Source organism: Macaca thibetana, chromosome 4, assembly GCF_024542745.1.
Source record: "Macaca thibetana thibetana isolate TM-01 chromosome 4, ASM2454274v1, whole genome shotgun sequence".
Classification (NCBI taxonomy): domain Eukaryota; kingdom Metazoa; phylum Chordata; class Mammalia; order Primates; family Cercopithecidae; genus Macaca; species Macaca thibetana.
The window spans coordinates 111,226,569-111,246,109 of NC_065581.1; the positions used below are offsets into that span (position 1 = coordinate 111,226,569).

The 19,541-nt window shown below is 39.9% G+C and overlaps 1 protein-coding gene across 2 annotated transcripts; it reads left to right on the forward strand.

Annotated features, from left to right (window-relative positions):
* The first annotated feature begins 4,707 nt into the window (after window positions 1–4,707).
* FBXO5 (F-box protein 5) lies at window positions 4,708–17,940 on the forward strand. Of its 2 annotated transcripts, none has more exons than XM_050786205.1 (5): window positions 4,708–4,789; window positions 12,431–13,148; window positions 15,026–15,116; window positions 16,019–16,201; window positions 17,055–17,940. In XM_050786205.1, the coding sequence occupies exons 2-5, from the start codon at window positions 12,469–12,471 to the stop codon at window positions 17,304–17,306; spliced, it is 1,206 nt and encodes a 401-aa protein (XP_050642162.1). In that variant the 5' UTR covers window positions 4,708–4,789; window positions 12,431–12,468; the 3' UTR covers window positions 17,307–17,940. The 2 variants fall into 2 exon arrangements, with proteins under 2 accessions (XP_050642162.1, XP_050642160.1); XM_050786203.1 differs by lacking the exon at window positions 4,708–4,789 and adding an exon at window positions 4,828–5,166.
* Window positions 17,941–19,541: the final 1,601 nt, after the last annotated feature.

The following is a 19,541-nucleotide window of genomic DNA, read 5'->3' on the forward strand; positions in this document are numbered from 1 at the left end:
TGTAAGAACACAGCAGGAAAGCCCTAGTCAACAAGTGCCAGCTCCTTGATCTTAACTTCCCATCCTCCAGAACTGTGAGAAATACATTTCTGTTCTTTACAAATTACCCAGTCTCCTGTATTCTGTTAAAGCAGCACAAAATGAAGATAACACACCTGAACACCTGAACATTCTTCACAAGGTAGTAAATGTACTGCTTTATTCTGGTCTCAGTATTGTGTGCTTACTAAGGAAATGAGAAAGGGTGGATGAAGGCATAGGATAAACAAGTTACTGCTAGACCTCTCACAATGCCATTAATGGTAAGACTATTTTTGTCATTCTTGTCTCTTCGGAAGCTAACACCATGTTGTAATAGGCACTAAATAGATGTCTAAAAACATACCTTAAGTGTTTGTCTAGAAATCTGGTGTATTGCTCAGAAAGAACCAAAATTCAACTTAATTTCAAAGGGCCTGAAGCCCTAGTTAATCAAAATTCATTAGTTTTTAATGGTACTACCACTCTCAAATTTAAAATGGCATCTTAAGTTCCCCTTCCTCGCGTTGGATTTATTGCTAAAACCTGTGATCCTTTTTAGTTCCATTACCACTGCTCTTGTCCAGAATTAACTTCCCAGACTAATAGTCACCTGATTTCTCCCCCGCATCCTATTTGCTGTCTAATTCTGGTTACAAATAAGTAACTGCCAAACTAATCTTTCTAAAAAGCAAGACTGATCTCGTCACTCCTTTGCTCAACAATGTAAAAGCTCCCATTGCCTCCCAAATAAAACCAGCTCTCCACTGTGTATACATCCATGATCTGTATCCAGCATCATTTTGTATTAGCTCACTTTACACACCACCCCCCATGCCACATCAAATTAATTTATCTTAATAAATGCAACTGCATTTACCCTTTCCCTTATTTTGTTCTTTATGTTGTAGAAGGCCTCCTTTGTGCCCGTTTCTTCAGAAGACATCCCCTACAGCCATGGTTCTCATCCAGAGGGCCTCTGGCCCCCAGGAGACATCTGGCAGTGTTTAGAGACAGTTATCACAACTGGAAGACAGAATAAAAGAGATGCTGCTAAACACCCTACAATTATCTGGCCCAAAAGTGCTGAGGTTAAGAAGCCCTGTCCTACAGATTATTCCCTTATCCTGGTACACAGAAGTAACTCTAAGAAAATTTCCACAATTTCCTTTTTGAGATGGAGTTTCACTCTTGTTGGCCAGGCTGGAGTGTAATGGCGTGGTATCAGCTCACTGCAACCTCCGCCTCCTGGGTTCAAGTGATTCTCCTGCCTCAGCCTCCCAAGTAGCTGGGATTACAGGCACCCACCGCCACGCCTGGCTAATTTTTTGTATTTTTAGTAGAGATGGGGTTTCACAATGTTGGCCAGGCTGGTCTCGAACTCCTGAGATATGCCCGCCTAGGCCTCCCAGGTGCTAGGATTACAGGCGTGAGCCACCACGCCTGGCCAAAATTTCCACAAATTTAAATGTATTTGACTCATCCAGTGTTCCACATAGCTTTACTTTATACACCTTACCCCCACAGACATGCCTCATGATTGGTATTCAGAAATTATTTACTAAACACCTATTATGGCTATTAATGTGGCAAGCTCACAGATAAGCACAACGGCAGATATCATGTCCCATTTATTTCCATATATCCCACTGTTTTGCATGTGGTAGGTCTGCGATAAGAATTTTATGAAAGAATGAGGGCAGTTCTCTCTGCACTTCATGTTCCACCTAAACACCCAACAACTGATTGATGCTAATTTGAAAAATGAGGTGTATACATTTACTGGCATCTAGTAAAATTCAGAATGTCCCCCTGCCCTTTATTTTTTGGTCACCAGGCTGGAGTGCAGTGATGCGATCTCAGCTCACTGCAACCTCTGCCTCTGGGCTCAAGCCATCCTCCCACCTCGGCCTCCCAAGTAACTGCGACTACAGGTGTGCACCACCATGCCCAGCTAATTTTTGCTTTTTTTGTTTTTGGTAGAGATGGGGTTTCACCATGTTGACTCCTGGGGTCAAGCAATCCTCCTGACTCCCAAAGTGCTGGGGTTACAGGATTGAGCCACCATACCCCGCCAGAGTGGCCCTAAGTTTCTCACTTAGATGAGAATTAGCAGGTGCCAGTGAACCGAACATATTGACAGTTACGAATAATATAATTAAAGCTCAAACATCACTTAATGTCAATGATTCAGTAACCCAATAAGCTGAAAAAAACTGACAAATTATTCTAGCATGCAACAAAACATGCTTGGTTCTTTATATTACATTATGACAGAAATTTTGATTTCTCCAATAATCTATCAGCCTTTTTCTGGAGAATAAAAAAACTGCTGAAGAACAAATCTAAGCTGAGGATAAGATCCAAAGGTTGTATTCCAGATGCTCAACTAATTTAATGAGCCAGGCGCAGTAGCTCATGCCACCCAGCACTTTGGGAGGCCAAGGAGGACGGATCAGTTGAGGTCAGGAGTTCAAGATCAGCCTGGCCAACAAGGTGAAAGAAACCCTGTCTACTAAAAAATATAAAAATTCACCAGTCGTGGTAGTGCATGTCTATAATCCCAGCTACTTGGGAGGCTGAGGCAGGAGAATCGCTTGAACCAGGAGGCAGGGGTTGCAATGGGCCAAGATCGCACCACTGCACTCCAGTCTGGGCTACAGAGTGAGACTCAGTCTCAAAAACATAAAAATAAAAAATAATGTAATGAGAACCCTTGCCTGCTTCAAATTTTGTATTTCTGCCAGCATCTGAAAATAAAAGGTGAATACAGTTATCTCTAAGGTCAAATTGTGAAGTAATGTGAAATGTACTAAAACCAACCAGGGCTCCAGCAGACAGTGCTATAGGCTAGCACAGCATAGGCGGAAAGCACATGGACTTTTTGAATCCTGCAGACTGGCACTAGAATTTCTGCTTACTAGCTGTGTGGTTCTGGTAGCCACAGTGAGAATTCACTCACACTGAGAAGCAAAACCATTATACACTGAAAATAATGCTAACCTATTGTGAGAATGAAAAGCTAACATTTACATTATTTTTTACATAAAAAAGCTGTTACAGTTTTAATATTCTATCAACAAATACCTACCTTGCCAAAATTCTTCCAACAACTAACCACTGCAATCAGAAGAAAGTCTAAACTCTACATGGAAAACCCACAAGGTCCCACAGGATCTGGCTTCTGCCTACCTCTCTAACCTCATCTCCTCTCTTTCTTGCTAAGTTGTAGTCAGGCATTCCCTCTGCTTATTATTCCCTGTTTATTATGCAGCTCTGCATGGCCAGTTCAACACTCACATCCGGGTTCAAAGCCTCAGAAAGCGTCCTGACCATCCAAAAACCTTAACCTATACTAATCTGCATTCTCTACCCCAATACATTATTTCATATCCTTTTTCGTGTTCTGAAATTGTTCACTGTCAACTTCTTTCCCATTGATCTCTGTAAACTCCCTGAAGGACAGGACTTTGTCTTTTCAACTCTGAAGCTCCAGGACCTAGCCCCAGGGCCAGGCTAGAGTGAGGCAAGGAAGCACAGGCCTCAGGTGCATTTACGGGGATGAAAAAAATTTCAGTCATCAAGAGTGACACTATTTTAATGTAACCTTTTTTTTAAATGGAAAAGGCAAAAAGCCCATAATGAACTAATTATCAAAATTTTAGGTAGACAGGATCCACCCAGCACTTGTATGACTCATCCTAATCCTGACCGCGCCACACAGGACTCGTCACTAACGGTACTGAACACTGACTACAAATAACTCACTCCGAGGCTGCAGAAAGGCACCAGAGGGAAACAGCAAACGAGGATTCGCCTTTTTGGAGTTCACATCCCGTGGCATCACTGGGCTGTAGCCATAAAGCTGAGTTCAGGGAATGCACTGTCCTACTTAAGTGCATATTCAAATTGTGAAAAGTTGAGCATCACTAATACTCCGGTACACTTTCATACTGATGTCCACGCCAGCCATCACTAAAAACTCCCTTGGCCAGGGGCGTCCAGGGGGGACTTCTATTTATTCTTTTTTTGGGAGCAGGACTACTGTCTCCTACGCTTGGTCCTTGAAGGAGAGGAACAAAAACCCAGGAAAGCGTAAACCAAGTGTCTGAAGGGTGGCTGAAAATACAAATAAATGCGCTCGCAAGGAAGAAGTGCCTCGGTCCCACCCTCGGCCCCGCCGGAAGGCCCTGGGAGACGCAGCCGCAGGTCTCCCACAGCTGATGTCAGCCAGGCGCAGGGAGAGCCGCACAGCCCCTCTAAGCGGCCCGCCCCTCATCCAGCCCCGGGAAAAAAAAAAATCGCGGGGAACCCCGGTGCGCAAGCGCCGACCCGCCAACTCTGCAGCCACAACCCGCCAAGGCGCCTGCGCAAAGGCGTGGGTCAAGGGGAGGGGCGAGTTAGGAGGGAGAGCGGAGCGCGCGCGTAAATCCTAGAGAGGCGGGCTAAGCTGGGCTGGGGGGAGGGTCCGTCTTCCGGAAAGTCTGGATTCCCGGACGAGCCGAGTTGCCGCTCACCGAACTGCTGTTCGAGAGATGATCGAAGAAAGTCGGCTACCATTTGTACCCATCGAAGATCTCCATATGGAAGCCGGCGCTGAATTTGGGCTGAGATTAGGACTTGCAGGAGGCCGGTCCGGAAGACGGCGGAGGGAATCTTGGCGGGCGCACGCATGCGTGTTAGGCCCTCCACACGTGTGGCCGGGCCGCGGCCTCCCCGCGCTCGGAGGTCCCGCCCCCGGCCGTAGCATCTTTCCGGACGTGGGTAGCCGGTAAGCTGGAAGGGGGCTGGGCTTCGCGGCTCGGCCCCGCCTCGGCAGCGTCCAATTGGGCGTGGAAGAGGGCGCCCCCACCCACCGCCCTCCTATTGGTGCGTGCATGCGAGCGACGCGCCTCATTGGACCGCGCGGATTTAGGCACCAAATTCAAAGATTTTAAAAGTACCAGCTGGCGCCTTTTAAGAGATACAGGTCTGTGAAGCAGGCAGGTTGCTCAGCTTCCCCTGGAGCGGTTCCTCTACCTGAGGCGGACTCCACGTCGGCTGGCATGAGCCGGCGCCCCTGCAGCTGCGCCCCACGGCCACCCCGCTGCTCCTGCAGCGCCAGCCCCAGCGCCGTGACAGCCGCCGGGCGTCCTCGACCCTCGGATAGTGAGTGAGGGGAGCGGGCGCGAGGGGGGCGCGCACGCCAGAGGGGTGCATGGGGAGGGCTGCAGCCTGAGGCCCTGACCCAACATCGCCCGGAGCCTGGACGCGCGGCCACGCCACACGCCCGGCCTCGGGCGGCGGCAGCGGTTCCTGGGTCCGGGAGGAGGGCGGCTGGGGATCTTGGGGAAGCCAGATGAGCCAGATGTGCAGGGGCCGGATGGCGGGCCGCAGGGTCCCGTCACTCACGCTGACCCTGGACTCCAACCCCAGGAGGTGCGGGTCGTGGCATCCCAGGGCGCCCTTTTTCCTTCTCGGAAGACCCACCAACCCCACCCTGCTTGAATAGGCGCCAAATGCCCCTCCCCTCCCCCACCCCGGAGCCCCCGGCGGTGACAGGGCTGCGAGCAGGCAGCCCCCAGGGCCTGGCCAGGTGCCTCACCTTCGTCCCTCTGCGCCCCTTTTCTATATCTGCCCCGCACCCTCACAGCCAAAGGCAGTTTCCCCGATTTTTCGCGGTCCCAGCCTTACTGGCGGGCGCGGGAGATCGCGCTCGCGGTTATCTCCCGCCTCCTCCGCGTGTCCTGCGCCCTGTGGGGCAGCCTCACCGATCTCTCAGGAGTTCTAGGGTCTCCCTCCCCACTCCCGCCAAACGGAGAGACCCCCCACCTCATTGGACCAGACTCAACTGGGACATCCAAACAAAAACGTTACGTTTTCCCATTTTTTTCTCCCTTTGCCCATTAACCCAGTCTCAGGGCCTGGAGTGGAAAGGGAAGAGTTTTTAAAAAGCAGTTTTTACCACAAACCTTGAATTTGTCCATAGTATTAAGATGATTTTGTGAGAATCGAAGAATTGGTGACTTTTTCCCCATAACTCATGAAGAACTAGATAGTCCTTTATTTCAAAGCTTGTAGAGAATGGAAGGCACTCAAATGCTTATTTTTACCCTCTTTGTTGCTACCTCTAAATAAAATCCATATGCCCTTATTTTTACCTGAGAAATAACCCAAAATGAAAAAAAATAGCAATTCGGCATTGTACTATTTTGTAATGACTCTTTTATTAGAAAAGAACTCTAAACGTCTCTGGAGAAAAAAAAAAAGCTTAATTTTTATTTTAATAGAAAGTATATTTCTAGAAGATCCTGGATCATCAATCTACCATTGAAATTTTGAAGCTTGATGGCTTTATGAGGGTTTTTTTTTCTTTTTTGATAACTCCATTTGTCTTTACTACCTTGCTCCTCAGAAAGAATTTACTGCCTATTGGAATTTTTTCCCCAGTTTACAGGTTTGAGGAGATGAAATTAAAAATACATATATGTTACCTCCAGATAGTTTTGAAAGTAGGCTTTTCTAAAATTTTCTCTTAAAGATTATGGTCACAAGCATTGGGCCTCTTAAACTCTTAAGGAATGGCCATGCCTAACGTTGACCACATGGTGGTTATCTGTAGGTATTAGAGACTGGAACTTAATTATTTTAGTTAACAGAAGAGTTACAAAGATTTTTAAGGACTGCAGCCTTATTTATGATATTTAATATGGAGGATCAGGTCTATATTGGAAAATTAAATGTAAAGTCAAACATTGTAAAATTTTCTTTTCTCTGTATGACTGGGCTGGGAGTCGGTAAATGAGAAATTTAAACAATGCCATGTATGAGTCTTATTACTATCTGCGCTTGGGGGAAAAGTAGGAATAGGACATTCCAAGTTCACAAAGCTAGTCAAAAGGTTAAGCCAGGATTTTCATTCAAACTTGGATCTGATTCTTAACTCTATACATTCTAATGGAAAAGTATGTGTTATTCTGAAATATATACTTCTTTGTGAAATGTGCTTTACTACTTTTAAATGTTAATGATTGGCAATGTAAGGAATATGAAGGGATTTGGCTTATGTGATTAAAAATAGATTGTATTGACTAGACCCTTGTGACAGGGACTTTGCCTTGCATTTAGTCCTGTTTTATTGTCTTACTCCCATTTTATGGATGAGGAAACTAAGGTTTTTTAAGCGTTAATTTCATCAGTTTTTCCATAACTTAGTAAATAGCACTATATCACCTTAGATACTCAAGCCTTAAACCCCAGGGTGTTTTTTTACTCTCCTTTTCTTCATATCCACATCTAGTAGATTAGCAGCAAATTGACTTTACCCTCCTAAATAACAGACCTTGAATCTATGCAGTTATTTTCATTTCCACTACAATCCTTCTAGTCTGAGTTTCCCACACTCTGTACTTCTGTGATAAACACTTCGAACTATATTCTCTCTGCTTCTACTTTTACCTTCCTGCAATTCATTCTCCACAACTGCCAGTGATCTTCCAAAAATGTAAACCAAACCTCAGTCCTCCACATAGGACCCAGCCTACCCCACAAATCTGCAGATCATTCTACCTCTTCAACTATAATTTTCAATAACCTCCCCCAACTCAGCCCTACAGATATTTCTCTTTATTGAGCACTCACATTTTTCCTTGTTTCCTATGTTTCCCACCATCTGGAACTCTTCCACTAGATTTCCATAAGGTGTTCAGATTTCAGAATGTCAGCTTTGCTAAAAGATCATCCCTAATTAATATCTTTCTCTCCCCCTACCCTGGCACTGAGTGGATGTTGGATAAATAAGTGAAATGGTTCAACTGAACTCTTAGCCCTCATGTGTTTAATTCAAGAGGTTATGAAGCCATATAATATTTTCTGTCTTTCTGGATAATAAGTCAATTATATGAATATTTCACATATTTCCCAAATTTGGCCTGGTCATTGGAAAACACTTAGCTAGTTAAAAGGAATGGATTTAACCTTTTGCAAACAGTTGCTTCAGCTTCCTTTTTTATAAAACATCATGCTATGCTAATCTGTTTCTTCTGCAGTATTGTTATGGAAATGAAAAATACATTAATTTCATGTTTTAAAATTAAATCAACAACCAACATCCAGATTTCACTTTCATTTAATACCTTTCTCCAAAAAAAAAAGGAAATCAGAGTTCCTTGGAGAAATGACTGATTCTAGGGCTGGAACAGGGAAATTAGAAGATACGCTTAGAGCATCTTGTAGTCCCAGAAAGTAAGGGATGTTCAAAACACAAAATGATTTAAGTATGTGAAATGGACACCAATGTCAACTGAAAGAGCTCACAATAGCAAAAGCTGGAACAATTTGAGCAATACAATAAGTAGTATTGGATTATAACCCAAAGTCTATGAGTTTATACTGATATAAATGATTGGTAGTATGAATAAATAGGAAATTAATGGACAAATCTGCTGTACAGAAGAATTCCAAATGATTTATAAATTTACTTCTTTAAGTGTGAGGTGTGCATAGTGACTTCCTTCCAAAAAGTTTCAAGTGGAAAAAGAACAAAAAGGAGTAACTTTACATTTGGAAGAAGCTCAGAAATACTACCTCAGCCAAGTCATCAAGGTTAACATCAGTTCAAATCATAGGACCTTACCTCTGGTCTAAAAACCCACAGCCCCAGACTAAGGCTGAGAAAAACTTGACAAATCCTAATTGTGGAACAGGCTACAAAATAACCAGTATTTCTCAGAATTGTCAAGGTAATTATCAACAAGGAAATTGTCATAGTCAAGAGGAGCCTGAGGAGATATGATGACTAAATATAATGTATCCTAGATAAGACCCTGGAAGAGTAAAAAGACTTAAGGTAGGAACCACAGCAGTCCACATAAAATAGGGATTTTAGTTAATGCAGCAATATTGGTTAATTTGTTGTGACATGCATTCATGTTAGTAATATAAGTTGAGCAATGGGGGTACAGGAGTTCTGCACTATTCTTGCAGCTTTTCTGTAAATTCAGAATAAGTTTATTAAAATTCTTTTAAAATACCAAACCTTTTTTTCTTTTTTCTTTTTTTTTTAAGACAGGGTTTCCCTCTGTCTTCCAGGCTGGAATGCAGTGGTACGATCACAACTCCCTGCAGCCTCAACCTCCCAGGCTCAAACAATTCTCCCGCTTCAACCTCCCTAATAGTTGGGACCACAGGTGCATGCCACCATGCCCAGCTAGTTTCTTTTTAAAATTTTTATAGAGATGGGGTCTCTTTATGTTGCCTAGACTGGTCTGAACTCAAGCAATCTCCCAATCCCAGCCTCCCAAAGTGTTGGGATTATAGGCATGAGCCACTGCACCTGACCTAAATACTAAATCTAATTATTCATGTGAAAATATATGTTGTTGCAAGAGGAATGTGGTAGTCATTTTAACTCCTTAAGTGCTAATTTCATGAGGAAGAATACAGATTCTAATGTTGGTATTAGCTAACAAAAAAAAAATGGGAAACACATTTTTATATCATATGTCTTCATTGTGTCAGGCACTGGTGTTTGCTTGGATTTTGTCATAAGCAGTAACAGTCATGTCTGGCCTTTAAGAAACTTAAAAGTACTTTTAAAAATTTCAATTTGGTAGTGCTTTAAAGTAGGGTTTGATGAGATCTGAAAAGTTCCCTCAAAAAAAAAAAAAGAAGAAGAAGAAGAAGCAGCTCTCCATGAGTAATGGATTAGAAGGTAAATAGGCAAAGGAAGCGGAAAAGATATTCTAAGTAGGGAAAGACATAAAGTACAAAGCCCCTGGGATGGAAAGGTCATTGTTACTAAGGACTGAAAAAGGGCCAGCTCACATGAGAAAAAAAATGTACACATTTTTTTCTTTAGTACCTTAAGTGCGCTTGCACCATAAATTCTGGCTTTTCTGTCATTTTTATAAACAGTATAAATGTTATTCGTAAGATCTGTTTTTCCAGAGCACCTCATTATAATGAGGAAGAGAGATCTGGCTCATTTAATTAACTACCTGTATTGGGCAAACTAAGCTACACACTTCAGTATGCTCAATTGTAAAAATAACAATTCCCCATCCTACTTCAAAAGGTTTGTAAGCATTGGAAATTGCAAACTTCTAAACAAGTATAAAGTATTTGCATCATTATTAGCTCTAATTTTAAAGAAGTGTCCATATTCAAAGAACAGTGTTGAATGAAAGAGGTTCTATAGGACAACCTCCCAGTAACTGTTCTAAAGACAGCAGAAAGAGAATGACTTTGAATTCCTGAAGTATTTTCAGGCCTTTTTGGTTTAGGCAGCTAAACAAAGCAGAGCGTGCCTTCATAAGTGGCTTCTGCTTTTTTATCCTCTCATGTAAATTGTGGTCATGTATAAATCAAACCTAATTCTTTAGTTGATTTGAGGCAAAAATAGAAGCAGTCTCTTGGTATTTTTTACTTTTCCTCTGAATGAAAGTAAACCACTCAGAATCATTTGTTCTAGATTTAGGGTTAATTAGGGAGCTAGAATTTGTATATTCTTTATTTTTTATGCAGCTCAACTCTTAATTTTCTGTTTAGTGGATCCTGGAGCACATATTATGTGTCTTTCACTGTATTAACATTGGGAATTTACAAGCAGTTTCTCTCTACAAGTTACGTTCTATGAAAGTATCCATTTGTACTTTGAGTTGAAAAGTTTTGCTCTATGTAAAAAAATGGTTAAATTTAATGTGAACACATTGCCAATATTTAGTGCAGACTAAGCATACTGATGCCATATACATTTACTTACAGGATAAATTGTTAGCTATATATTTAGAGATGTGGGGATGGTAGATGGCTTGTGTGGGGATGGTAGATGGGGCACATTTTAACCTGGCATTTAATATTCAGGCTTTCTTAGCTCATGTCCGCATTGTTTCCCTACTCTTATTCTCTGCCTTCAACAATGCTAAACAGTTTCTGAACCCATCTACCATATTCCTTCCCAGCATTGTGCCATTGCTCAAATTGTGAATGCCCTTACCAGGCCACTGTTGCCTGACAATCCTAATCACTTTTTAGAGTTGTGGTTCTCAACTGAAGAATAGAGGAAATTTTGCAGCTGGCCTTTTCCCCTCCCCAATATTTGGCAATAACTGGTAACTGGAGATATTGCATATTGGGAGTGGGGGCTGCCCCTGGTGTCTAATGGGTAAAGGCTGCTTAACATCCTACGATGCACAGGACAACCCCTGAGAACAAAGAGGCATTCACTGCAAAATGTCTATAGCACAGGGATGGTGAAACCTTTCTTTAAAGCTATCTTAAGACGCTGCCTGCTCCATTGTGTCTTAACTGATTTCTTAGGTCCTGAGTGTTGGAGCAGGGTGGTAATAAAACCCTGAACAAATCTTTCCCTTTTTTCTATTTATCATTAATAGCAAGTTTATCTTAAGTTATTTAAAGCAATTGAACAGTAATTTACACCTGCTGCCCTACCACTCATATTTTTAAATCTGGTTAATTGATTAGAGTGTCATTCTTTTCTTATTTACCAACTCTTATTTTTGATTGATAGCAGAACTATTCATTCTTACGGTGGAATGTCTTTGTTCAGTGATTAAAAGACAGCAGTTTCCAGCACATTATTAGAGAAGATACAGGGAGATGTCCCTGTACTTGAGTTTACTATCCAGTAAGGTAGACAAACACTTGAAATATATTAGAAGGTCACCAAGAGCACCCATCAGAATAAAACTTGGAGATAAGAGCTGTGGGAATTCAGGTAGACTTTAATTTATAGTTGTTTAAATGTGTTATTAGTTCTTTTCTCCATGCTACCTATAGATTTCTTGATTAGTTATTTTAAGGCTTGCAATCATTGCTAATGGTGAAATAATATACAAAATTTTTATTATTTTTATCAAGATTATTCCCACCCTTATACATTGTCCTCCTGTACTAATCTTAACCATTTTTGCTGTCAGTGGCTTGGGTTGTGCTTAAGTCAAAGAGAACCATATGTCATTTAAGTCCAAGGAATAAACACTGAATCTAAAAGTATTTGTGGTTACTTTAAGGATAACTTTGACCATAGAGCCTACTCTTTTGATACATCACATTTCCTCATTTATTCCATAAACACAGATGTTTATTATATAGCCCCTTTTTCCACTGTTTTTTACTCAATCAGTTATAGATAACAGTCAGATGTTACAGCTATCCAAAAGCAGTCTGTTCTGAAATGCCTTCTCAAGAATAATATAATTTGTATATACTTACAAGATTTAAGTAATATTTTCACATATTGTTGTCATATCAATAATTAAACTTGAATAACATCACAGCTGTATAAGCAAGTACACGTAGACAATACCTAACGCTGAGAGATTGCAAAGTAATCTTTGTATATCCCAATTGAAGAAGTAGGGATGTGTGGAAATTTTGCCATTAAGATGTAAATGTTATGTTCTTTTTATAGGTTGTAAAGAAGAAGAAAGTTCTACCCTTTCTGTCAAAATGAAGTGTGATTTTAATTGTAACCATGTTCATTCCGGACTTAAACTGGTAAAACCTGATGACATTGGAAGACTAGTTTCCTACACCCCTGCATATTTGGAAGGTTCCTGTAAAGACTGCATTAAAGACTATGAAAGGCTGTCATGTATTGGGTCACCGATTGTGAGCCCTAGGATTGTAGAACTTGAAACTGAAAGCAAACCCTTGCATAACAAGGAAAATCAACATGTGCAACAAACACTTAATAGTACAAATGAAATAGAAGCACTAGAGACCAGTAGACTTTATGAAGACAGTGGCTATTCCTCATTTTCTCAACAAAGTGGCCTCAGTGAACATGAAGAAGGTAGCCTCCTGGAGGAAAATTTCAGTGACAGTCCACAGTCCTGCCTGCTACAAATACAAAGCCCAGACCAATATCCCAACAAAAACTTGCTGCCAGTTCTTCATTTTGAAAAAGTGGTTTGTTCAACATTAAAAAAGAATGCAAAGCGAAATCCTAAAGTAGATCGGGAGATGCTGAAGGAAATTATAGCCAGAGGAAATTTTAGACTGCAGAATATAATTGGCAGAAAAATGGGCCTAGAATGTGTAGATATTCTCAGCGAACTCTTTCGAAGGGGACTCAGACATCTCTTAGCAACTATTTTAGCACAACTCAGTGACATGGACTTAATCAAGTAAGTACTGTTTTGAATATATATGTTAGCATAATCCACTGAACATTGCTATTAGTGGCTCAGTACCACCAGCTCATGCAAAGGCTGTTGTACAGGTTGAGTGTCCCTCATCTGAAATGCTTGGGACCAGAAGGATTTCAGATGTTTTTCGAATTTTGGAATATTTGTATTATACCCTACAGGTTAAACAGTTGAACATCCCTAATCCGAAATCCAGAAGTGCTCCAATGTGCATTTCCTTTGAGCATCATGTCAGCATTCAGAAGTTTTCAGATTTTTTGATTAGAGATGCTCAACCTGTTGTAGGTAACCTTACAATGTTGTTTAATTGCGGTAATGACTTTTGCTGGTGTTTTGCTACCTATGTGCCACTAAGATGAAAGAAAACTTTAGAATTATGCATTTAACCTAGTCATTTCAGATTTTATATTCATGCTATTACAAAACTGTTTCTATTGGATTAGGATCTTTGTTCCTTTTAGTTTTGACATTTCTAATATGTAAGTTACATCTTTGGGGCTTAACTATAAAACAGCCTAGTTCCAGTCTACATGTCTAATAGGCATTATGACTTGTCACACCAGAAAGTATGAAGTAATTTTTGTTCTTTCTGAGCCATTTTTTGGTGGTAGGGCTCTCCTAGGTTTGATAGTCATGAAAATATGAAGATCCACAAATAGAGATTTGTGATTTATTATTATTATGTATGTATGTATGTATGTATGTATTTATTTATTTTGAGACAGGGTTTCACTCCCATCACCCAGGCTGGAGTGCAATGGTGCAATCTTGGCTTACTGCAACCTCCACCTCCCAGGCTCTGTTTATAATGATTTCTTAGAAACCTTGTGCTAACCACCATTTCTTTCTCAATCTACCAAGGAAAATCATTTAGTCAGATAACTTTGAGAATTAAGGTGATTATGCAGACTAGAATTAGATAGGACTCAACTGGGGTTGGGTTTTTGTTTTTTGTTTTTTGTTTTTTTTGGCTTTTTGAAAAATTATCTGGAGGTACTCTTTGCAAGTATGAGTTTACACTGGTCTTTATGAAACAAGAGCTAAAGCAAAACAGATATAAACAGCTTCTTGGTTTTTTTTGTTTTTGTTTTTTGAGATGGAGTCTCGCCCTATCACCAGGCTGGAGTGCAGTGGCGCGATCTCGGCTCACTGCAGCCTCTGCCTCCCGGGTTCAAGCAATTCTCCTGCCTCAGCCTTCTGAGTAGCTGGCACTACAGGCACGTGCCACCAGGCCCAGCTAATTTTTGTATTTTTAGTAGACACGGGGTTTCACTGTGTTGGACAGGATGGTCTCTCGATCTCTTGACCTTGTGATCTGCCCACTTTGACCTCCCAAGGTGCTGGGATTACAGGCATGAGCCTAAACAGCTTGAGGGACAATCAAATCAGTATCACAGATTCTACTTTTTCTGTTAACATAGTGAGTTTCTAAAGTTGGTTTCTAATAGCAGTCTGCCTAGAGTACTTTGAAATTTGTCTATTACTTTTACCAGATAGCTAACATGGTATCATATATATATGTATATATATATATATATACACACACACACACACACACAATGGTGGCTACTATTTGATGTTTGCAGATATTGTGAAAAAATACTCTACAAAGCAGTGGTTCTTAAGCCTCAATGCACTTAGAATTACTTGATGAGGAGGGAGCTTTTTAAAAATACAGAGCCCTGAGCTCCATTTTAGACCAGTTAAAACTGCCAGGCAATTGTAATGTGGTCAGGTTTGAGAAGCACTACTAATAATGTAAATACCTTTTTGCACTGCTAATGTTTTTCTACTGTATTCATCTTAGCTCTTTGTGATGCTTTAATTATTTCATTTATGGTAATTTACTTTTCCAGTGTGTCTAAAGTGAGCACAACTTGGAAGAAGATCCTGGAAGATGATAAGGGGGCATTCCAGTTGTACAGTAAAGCAATACAAAGAGTTACCGTAAGTGTTTGCAGATGATGTTTTTAGTTAAAAATGCACTGCTAGTGCTCTTCTAGAAATAGAGAAGAAAAAAAAAACAGGTAATCTGGAAACACTTCTTTACATTCATAAAGTATTTCAACCTTATACTAGAACTTAGAAACCACATTCAAAAATAAATCTCAACTCAATCATTTATTTCTTGGATTCTTCCTAGAAATAGAATGTCTAAAGTAACAAAGGGAAAATTACTCAATTCTCAGATAGAGTTGACCATTTAGTCAATCTTAGTTGCCAGTTGTGTGTATGTGTATTTTACAACGTGGAAAATTTGGAAAAGCTGTTTCACTTTTTAGGTATTAAGTACCATATCTCTGCCTTTAAAGTGATTTCTCACAGTTTTGGTTCACAGTTTCTGTCTATAAGTTAGGCTTGGTATGTGTGAGTATTTAGGTATTGCTTTGTTTAAGTATGTGCAGGTAAATTGCATGTAGGGATAAGTCTCTTACATAATCTTGTCATTTCTTTTTGTTTGTTTGTTTTTTTGAGACAGAGTCTCGCTCTGTCGCCCAGGCTGGAGTGCAATGGCCGGATCTCAGCTCACTGGAAGCTCCGCCTCCCGGGTTTACGCCATTCTCCTGCCTCAGCCTCCCAAGTAGCTGGGACTACAGGCGCCTGCCACCATACCTGGCTAATTTTTTTTATGTGTTTAGTAGAGACGGGGTTTCACCGTGTTAGCCAGGATGATCTCGATCTCCTGACCTCGTGATCCGCCCATCTCGGTCTCCCAAAGTGCTGGGATTACAGGCTTGAGCCACCACGCCCGGCCATCATTTCTTTTATGTACAAACATAAAAATGTCTCATTGTTGAGGATACAGGAAATAATTTCTAAGTTCTATTGAAACTTTTTTTTTTTATTAGGAAAACAACAATAAATTTTCACCACATGCGTCAACCAGAGAATTTGTTATGTTCAGAACCCCACTGGCTTCTGTTCAGAAATCAGCAGCCCAGACTTCTCTCAAAAAAGATGCTCAAACCAAGGTATCCAATCAAGGTGATCAGAAGGGTTCTACTTATAGTCGACACAATGAATTCTCTGAGGTAATTTTTTGTCTAATCATAAATCTTAAAACATAAGGGATTTAGAGTAAGAAATGTAAAAGAACTTTCAAGGTCAAAATGTAACTTGGCTCTAGATAATAACTAGTTTATTCTCTGACATTATGAAACCTGATATTGGTGATCATTTAAATTTAATTGTAGTATGATTAGAACTATTAGGGATTTCATTAGTGTCCTGTTCATTTCACTCACAATAATGTGGAAAACAAACATGAAATTAGGAAAGTACACAGAAATGTATGTCTGAATATTAGGTACTGTTTGGCATTGTTTATGAAAGTTCAGTGGTTTTGGGTTCTAATTTAGAAACTGAGGAAATAATGAAAAACCTAGATTTCTTATGAAAGTAGTCAATACTACATTTTGCAGTTTCCACCTTTAAGAACTGAGGAAGAGAGTTAAGTGGAAAAAGGCAAGCTTTCTAAACTTTAAGGCCTTCTATTATACCCTCAGATCAGTGAGTGATGTGTGCTAAAAGTTCTACTCACATGTAGATAACTTTGCAAGCTTAATTTAGATAACTTACCAAAATTATAGAATATTTTCTGATTCATGTTGATCAGTAAATGTAAATCCTACATAACAAAACTAGTCTTAAATTTTATGCCATAATGAGTAATGCAACATACAAATTTATTCAGAAAGTATTTATTGAGCATCTGCTAGCAGGTACTACATAGATAAAACTTAGGGCAGTAGTTATCGTATGTGTGACAGTGATATTTCATACATGTATTGGGGAAGGTGCAAGGGTGTCCTTCTTGGTTTTACTAACTAAAGTACATGTAATCCTTGCTGAAATTTGTTTATAGTTGTTTTTTTTTCTTTTTAGGTTGCCAAGACTTTGAAAAAGAATGAAAGCCTCAAAGCCTGTATTCGCTGTAATTCACCTGCAAAATATGATTGCTATTTACAACGGGCAACCTGCAAACGAGAAGGCTGTGGATTTGATTATTGTACGAGGTGTCTCTGTAATTACCATACTACTAAAGACTGTTCAGATGGCAAGCTCCTCAAAGCCAGTTGTAAAATAGGTCCCCTGCCTGGTACAAAGAAAAGCAAAAAGAATTTACGAAGATTGTGATCTCTTATTAAATCAATTGTTACTGATCATGAATGTTAGTTAGAAAATGTTAGGTTTTAACTTAAAAAAATATTGTATTGTGATTTTCAATTTTATGTTGAAATCAGTGTAGTATCCTGAGGTTTTTTCCCCCCAGAGGATAAAGAGGATAGACAACCTCTTAAACTATTTTTACAATTTAATGAGAAAAAGTTTAAAATTCTCAATACAAATCAAACAATTTAAATATTTTAAGAAAAAAGGAAAAGTAGATAGTTATGTGATACTGAGGGTTAAAAAAAAAATTGATTCAATTTTATGGTAAAGGAAACCCATGCAATTTTACCCAGGCAGTCTTAAATGTAAGTCTGGTTTTCCATCTGTTAGCATTTCAGACATTTTATACTTATCTTACTCAATTGATACCAATGGGAATATCAACTTCTGGAGTCTATTAAATGTTTTGTCACCTTTCTAAAGCTTTTTTTGTGTGTATATTTCCCAAGAAAGTATCCTTGTAAAAACGTGCTTGTTTTCCTTATTTCTGAAATCTGTTTTAATATTTTTGTAGACATGTAAATATTTCTGTATTTTTTATATGTCAAAGAAAATGTCTTTTGTATGTACATACAAAAATAAATTTTGCTAAATAAAATTGTTACAAGCTTAATGTATACCTTTTATAAACATTGTAATCCTGGAAACAACTGAATTAGGAAGCTGCCCTACTACGCGTTTGTGTGAAGGCATTGAATGGATTTTTGTGATGGTTTTTCTGGGGAGCTTCTGAGATTTTTAGACAGTACCCTGATCCCGGTTTTTCCCCACTTAATAGCTTAATTCAGTAGTTGTGGGTTGGGTCTTGAGATAAATATCTCGAGATGATTCAATACAGGAAGAGCATAAAAGACACTGGTAAATACTGATGTAATTTATCACTAAACCAGCTGAACTTGGATTAAATAGCACCCCAGACCCCCAAAAAAGCTAGAAGGATTTAAATTGTATAGAATAAGACACCGTCTTGGCTGCAGTCAAACACATGTGCTAGTAACAAGAGCCCAGAACAAGGATGTCTTTATTCCTTAATTCCAAAGTTATGTTTCAGTTTCAATTATGAATATGGGGAAATCCTAAGAGGTTGAATTCAGACTAGACCCTTCAAAGATTGAAGGGTGGGCCTTGAATGCTATCAATTAGGCCCCAAAGAAGTTTAAGGGCTTTGCCTTTGATCTCAACAAAAACCTAAGGTAGAGGGTCCCTCCTGTCAACTCCCAGTCAATCACTGATCTTTGTCACTGTAGACTTTTCCAAGGATTTTCTATAAATGGAGTCAAAGTTTGCTTTCACTGAAGGCTATTTTGACATTCATCTGTGTGCATGCATCAGTAGTTAATGGGCTTTCCTTACGAGGCAGTATGCTGTTGGATATACGAGTTCATTCACCAGTTGATGGATGTTTCGCTCTTTACTCCATTTTCTGCTATTACAAGTAAGGTGCTGTCAGTGCAATCAAATTAGAACTCAAGATTAAGGAACTCACTCAGAACCACACAACTACATGCAAACTGAACAACTTGCACCAGAATGACTACTGGGTGAATAACAAAATTGAGGCAGAAATAAAGATGTTCCTTGAAACCAATGAGAACAAAGACAACGTACCAGATTCTCTGGGACACATTTAAAGCAGTGTGTAGAGAGAAATTTATAGCACTAAATGCACACAAGAAGGCAGGAAAGATCTATAATTGACACCTAACATCACAACTAAAAGGACTAGAGGAGCAAGAGCAAACAAATTCAAAAGCTAGCAGAAAATAAGAACTAAGCAAAACTGAAGGAGATAGATGAAAAACCTTCAAAAAAATCAGTGAATCCAGGAGCTGATGTTTTGAGAAGATCAACAAAATAGACCGCTAGCCAGACTAATGAAGAAAAGAGAAGAATCAAATAGATGCAATAAAAAATGATAAAGAGGATATAACCACCAATCCCACAGAAATGCAAACTACCATCACAGAATACTATAAACGCCTCCACGCAAATAAACTAGAAAATCTATAAGAAATGGATAAATTCCTGGACATATACTCCCTCCCAAGACTAAAGCAGGAAGAAGTCAAATCCCTGAATAGACCAACAACAAGTTCTGAAATTGAGGCAGTAATTGATAGCCTACCAACCAAAAAAAAGTCCAGGAAGGGATGGATTCACAGCCGAAATTCTACCAGAGGTACAAAGAGGAACTGGTAC